Genomic DNA, 6033 nt, shown 5'->3' with positions numbered 1-6033 from the left:
CCTGCCCACGTAAAATAAAAATTCCCCTGGCTGGGAGACAAGAGGCTATTCTAAAGCAAAGCAAGGAGGGTTGGGCCCTGGGGAGTCCCTGAAAGGGGCTCTTGCACTCTACCTCTGCCCCCTCCACAGGCTGAACGCTGGCATGCGTGTGGGTCTTTCACATTCTGAGAACAAGGAGAACTGTGTCTTAATTCCAGGTTAGAATCCAAAAGATGGAAAGCCTCAGAGAGATCCCCTCTACCCAGCATTGTGCCAGACAAGCTGCCTGGCACATGTACAGGAAAAGGGTATTCGTTGCCTTGGAGAGTTTTCCATGGTCCTAGGCTGGTAAGGGAGCTGAGCCTAATATCTTTGTTGGTCCTGAGAGAGGTAGAGAAGTGGTTAAGAGAGAGCCAGACCTGGAGGGATCCCACAGTATGGTCCAAGGGATGTTGAAGATGTAAGCTATGTGAATTGAGTACGATGGACCAGTGGTACCATACGCAGCTTAGAGGAGGCCAGCCTGGACAGAAACCCACCAAGAACGAGACCTTGAGATATGTAAGGGCAATTCTGGGAAAGCAGATCCACTTGATGCGCCTGCAATTCTATGAGTTCTGCACTAAAATTTTCCTCAAATGGAAGCTCTGATTGGTGGTTTAGGCATCATTTAGATAGGTCATAGACCTCCTTAGATAGGCTAGAGCAGTGGTCGGCAAACTCATTAGTCTACAGAGCCAAATATCAACAGTACAACGATTGAAATTTCTTTTGAGAGCCAAAATTTTTAAACTTAAACTATATAGGTAGGTACATTGTTATTAACTTAATTAGGGTACTCCTAAGCTGGCCTTTGCTAAAAACATCTTCAATCTGATTGAGGTACGTTCGCTGAGGTCGACCCCTTCCAACTCTCCCATCCACACTCGTCTTGTATACTTGTTTCATCTATCTCCTTTCGTTCATCCTCTCTATATGTCCAAACCATCTCAACATACCTTTCTCAATCCTCGACACTACATCTTCTTTCACTCCACAACGTTCCCTAAAGTTAACTTAATAAACTTTACTTAAAGTTTTAAGTCAACTTCACACTGTACATGCGCGTCCGCATGTGGTATTTTGTGGAAGAGCCATACTCAAGGGGCCAAAGAGCCGCATGTGGCTCGAGAGCCGCGGTTTGCCGACCACTGGGCTAGAGTTTTTGCTAGTCATTCTAAGGGTGGTTGGTCTCCTTTATGGTCAGCTTGTACTTCATTGTTTTATAGAACATGCAGGAGCTCCTGATTCAATCTACTGTGCCATATCGATGATCTATTGCTGCACAGAAAGTACCCCCAAAACTTACTCTTAAAACAACCACCATTTTATTTGCTTCTGATTCTGTGGAAAGAGGAGTAGCAGATTGGTCCTTCTGACCCTAGTCCAAATTGCTGACCCAGAGGATGATGAGAAAATAAAGTAGTTGTTTTAAGTCACTATTTTTCCTCAGTCTTGTTTATTGAGGCATGATTTATTTTGAGTGGAATTCATGCTTTGTAGGTGTATAGTTTCATGTAAGACTATACGGCACCTTATTTAGCTGATATTTAGATGAGACTTTGGAGTTTACTAGTAGACTTCAGATGTTTGAATGAGTTGAGACTTTTGGAGATGCTGGGATGTAAGTTGTTACAGTTGCATCCCACTTACTGCTACCAGAATTTGTATTAGTCAGCTCAAGCTGCATAACAAAATACCATCTTCTTGCTGTGTCCTCAAATGGAGTGAAAGAGAGAGGGGGGCAAAGGAGGGAGGGGGAGAAATCTTTATTGTCTCTTATGAGAACATCAATCCTATTGAATCAGGGTCCTACCCTTATGATCTCATTTAACCTTAGTTACCTCCTTATAAGCCCTACTATCTCCAAATACAGGCATATTGGAGGTTAAGATTGCAACCAATTTAGGGGGAGGGGGACATAATTCAGTCCATAATAGGGGCAGTAGGTCACAGCTCCCTGAAATGTACAACACCAAGAGAGGTTTTCATAAAGAAATCACTGTAAATGTAGCTTTGGAGTTCTGAGTGAATCCCACTAAGATTGAAAGAAAACATATGAAATTTTGAGAGAGTTAAATTAACAAAGCACTATGGGTCTGAACCAGGAAAGACTGAGACTTTCCAAAATGAAAAGAGGTCTCTGGACACTCAAGTTTCTATGATCGGGAAGCAGATTGAGAGAGCTACTCAGTTGCAAACATGGGTCATTTCTTATAGAGAAGGAAAGATATTTCAAAGTGTGGAGCCGAGAATGGTGGAGAACAGTGAACTAGGGAGCCCCAGGCAGCAGAACTAGGCCCTAGGGATACTCTCTGCCCCAGTAGAGGGAGACCTGGCAACGTCTCCCAGGCTAGTTCTCAGAATGCCTTCTCTTTGCCTCGTGCTTGTTTTTAAAAGGGAGTGTCTACTGAAGCGATCTGTTCTGTCTCACCATTGTATGTTGAGGTGTGGTGAAGACAGGGAACTTCTCATTTTTGTTCACAGGTATTTCGATGAAGAGGAGCCCCATTCACATCTGGACTTGATCAGATGATGAGATCCTGGACTCCATGCCTGAAACCACAATGGGATGGATGAGAGGTTGGAGGGAAAAGGTGGGTGCATTTTGTATGTGGAATAGATGTGAATTATTGTAGCAAGGAGGGCCAGACTGTGGTAACCTGCAAAGATGGCACAACCCTTACTCTCATTCTTACATGAATGTCCATTGCAATGTGACTTTCCTGCCCCTTCCATCAGATGCAGAGGCCATTTTGCCACCACCAGGTCCGGGCTGGTCTTGGGACTTGCTTTGGGCAGTGGAATGCAATAGATGGGATGTGTGACTGCTGAGCCTGGGTCTCAAGGAGCTATCTTTGAAGTTCACTCCTGCTATCTTCTAACCCTGGGCCCTCCGTGAATAGATACAGTGGGGCCTTGACTTACGAGTGTCCCGACTAACGAGTATTTTGAGATGCCGGCTGTCTCCCCGCCGATTTTTTGCATTGAGTTGACAGAATAATTTGAGTTAATGAGCTCCTTAACAAGCTCGGTCTCTGAATGAATTAAACTCATAAGTCAAGGCCCCACTGTATTCAAACTGGCTCTCTGGAGGATGAGACGAAATGGAGAAAAAGCCCTAGGTGTCAGGCATCACCAATTGCCAGGTTGTGGGTGGGGCTGTCTTAGACCACCCACCCCTAAGAAACCCTGTGGAGTACTGCAACCTCCTGAGTGATCCCCAATAAGATCAGCAGAACTTCTAGCAGAGCCTGGACCAAATACTTAACCCACAGAATCATAAGCAAACAACAGTGGTTTTTTATCTCAGACACTGAGTTATGGGACAGTTTATTATGCAACCACAGGTAAGTGATACTTGTGGCTAGAACGGCAGACTTGATTTCATTTCCCTAACATGTTCCACTAGCAATGGGAAGTCGGGGAGGACAGGTTGGGTCATCTTTCTTAAATGGAGACTATAGCATGGGCGAAGCTTCTGAGATTCAATTCTCAGCTCATGCATTCGGATATCATTTCAGAATCTCAATTCCTTCTCACACCTGCTCTCTGATGCTTTAAATTCCTTTAGTTGGGGGTTAAGCTTTCCACAACACAAACTGAAATACATTACTTTAAAATAATTCATTACATTAAAATGTAGAGACACTTGGGAAAAGTAACCTGATTTAAAGTTTCCCCAAGATGTAAGTAACTGTTTTCTTAGTCTATTCAGGCTGCTATCACAGAATACTATAGACTGGATGACTTGTCAAAAATAGAAATTTATTTCTCACAGTTCTGGAGGCTACGAAGTTCAAGACCAAAGTGCTGGCAGGTTCAGTATCTAGTAAGGAGCTGCTTTCTGGTTCAGAGATGACTATCTTCTCTGTGTCCTTACATAGTCAAAGAGGTAGGGGAGCTTTTTAAGGTCTTTTACAAGAACATAAGTCTCATTCATGAGTGCTCCACCCTCATGGCCTAACATTACAAAGACACCACCCATCTCCTAATACCATCACATCAGGGGTTAGGTTTCAACGTATGAATTTTGGAAGGACACAACATTTTCAGTCTATAGTAACTGTCTTCAGATCTTTTCTTAAGAGCAGATTTGAAGAGAGTGAGAGCACGGGTCACCTAAAAGAGGGGCTGGACTAAGATAAAAACCATTGTTTGCCCAGAAATTTGTCCAGAGTACAGCCCTGGCCTGTGCCATAGGAGATGTGAAGGACCACAAAAAAACTTGTCTGTTTGGTTCAGAAGATTTTTAATTATCTTCTAAAGCAGTGATTCCCAAAGTGGGCGCTACCGCCCCCTGGTAGGTGCTGCGGCGATCCAGGGGGGCGGTGATGGCCACAGGTGCATTTGGGGGCGATGAGTAACTGCTATTAAAATTTAAAAAAAATTAATTTCCAGGGGCTGAGTAATATTTTTTCTGGAAAGGGGGCGGTAGGCCAAATAAGTTTGGGAACCACTGTTCTAAAGTGATAAGAATAAGAGAAACATGGAGAGGAATATGGCAATAAGATAGCTGGCTGCCTCTATGTGCAGGCCTTTTCAGGGCATCTTCAGAGTTTGGAAACTGGGTATCTCACTTGTCATCCCGGTGAAAGGCCCGCCTCCACCATAGCGTGGGGTTCAATTGGTGACTAGTTCTAGAGTGCTCCCTGTCTTCCAGCAGCAACTCAGTGAGGAAGGGAAGCTCAGCACAGAAGGCTGCAGAGGTTTCTGGACCTATGGGACACAGGGCCATGTCTACTGGCAGTTTCTGAGTTAAATGCACATGAGACAAATGAGCCACAATACTGAAAATGACTCAATGTGGTTGCTTCAGCTACTTCCAAGTTATACAAGCCAGGGTTAAGCAACTGCAATTATAATTCTACCAGACTATATAGTTCCATTTATATGGCTATGGACTTTTAAGTTTGTGTCTGTATTGCCTGGTTTTTGCTTGGCTGAGAAAATGAGAAGATGGACAGTTCTACAGGGCTTTTACTTAAATGAAGGTTCTGGTGTAAACATGGAGCTTTAGGATGCTGGATACGACTAATGGCCATGTGTAGTATACACAAGGTAGTGTTACCCAACAACTGAAATAATAGCTTATGAAATAACTCTACTAACTCCCATTATTCATTTCCTCCTCCTTCCCCCTCTAGCAGCGTGACACTATACATTGCAAGGTTATTTCACTCCTCATATGAACTTCTGGCCTAGTGACTTATCCCTGAGGCATGCTATAATCACCAAGAAATGTGCTCTCTGTCACGTCTTATTGCTTAATTATGGCTCTATTTTAGGTTCCTAAAGCCATTTGGCTTGGAAAGACCTCTCTTATGTGACTTTGAACATGCATCCATGTTGAGTTATCCTTGAGTTCACACCAGTGTGTTCCACTTCCATCTTTTTCTGGCTTGGGCAGTAATTACTGCCCCTTGGTTAAGCAATGCCTTGAATTATTGCAATGGGCCCTTATAATTACACTGTTCTGCACACAGAGGATACTTCAACCTTTTGTCAGAAAGGCATGTGCTTAAAGTTAATTTTCCCAATACTTGAAGTTTTTTGCTTTTTTCACTGATAAATCCCAGTGGGCCCACTGTTTTAAATCAGTGACATGCAAAAACCTCCCCGTTTTCCAATGTGCTCTTGCTCTGGTGACTACATTTTCTTTTGAACTCAAAATCTGGACATATTATCTAACAGAGGTTTTTGTTGTTATTGTTTTAGTTGTGTGTGGGTGTTGCTCCCCAGTGCTAATGGCAAACTGAAATGCATGGCAGGTCCTAGATACATTCTTGGATTGCAAAACAACTGGATAGAATATTTAAAATTAAGTGTTTGAAAAATTTGGGACTTCCGGAGGATACATCTATATTCAGTGTTCCTACCACTTATTCTGTCCTCCCATTAATAAGACATTATGTTCTGTATCAGCCTCTATTTTATGATTACGTTCTGTATCAGCCTCTATTTTATGAGTATCAATCTTAGTCCTTCGCATAGACTAGAAGCTTCTTAGGGACA

At 43.1% G+C, this 6033-nt stretch overlaps 1 protein-coding gene across 1 annotated transcript in view; it reads right to left on the bottom strand.

The window, feature by feature from the left end:
- Positions 1–2303: 2303 nt before the first annotated feature.
- Positions 2304–6033, bottom strand: part of GORAB (golgin, RAB6-interacting) — a 30295-nt gene continuing 26565 nt past the window's right edge. The window contains exon 6 of the mRNA XM_014540878.1: positions 2304–2574. Coding sequence (XP_014396364.1) covers positions 2500–2574 — 75 coding nt within the window. The 3' untranslated portion in view covers positions 2304–2499. The remainder of the gene's footprint in view (positions 2575–6033) is intronic.

Source organism: Myotis brandtii, unplaced genomic scaffold, assembly GCF_000412655.1.
Source record: "Myotis brandtii unplaced genomic scaffold, ASM41265v1 scaffold250, whole genome shotgun sequence".
NCBI classification, from domain to species: Eukaryota; Metazoa; Chordata; class Mammalia; order Chiroptera; family Vespertilionidae; genus Myotis; species Myotis brandtii.
The sequence above is the reverse complement of the archived record's forward strand: the minus strand, read 5'-3'. Positions and strand labels throughout refer to the sequence as shown.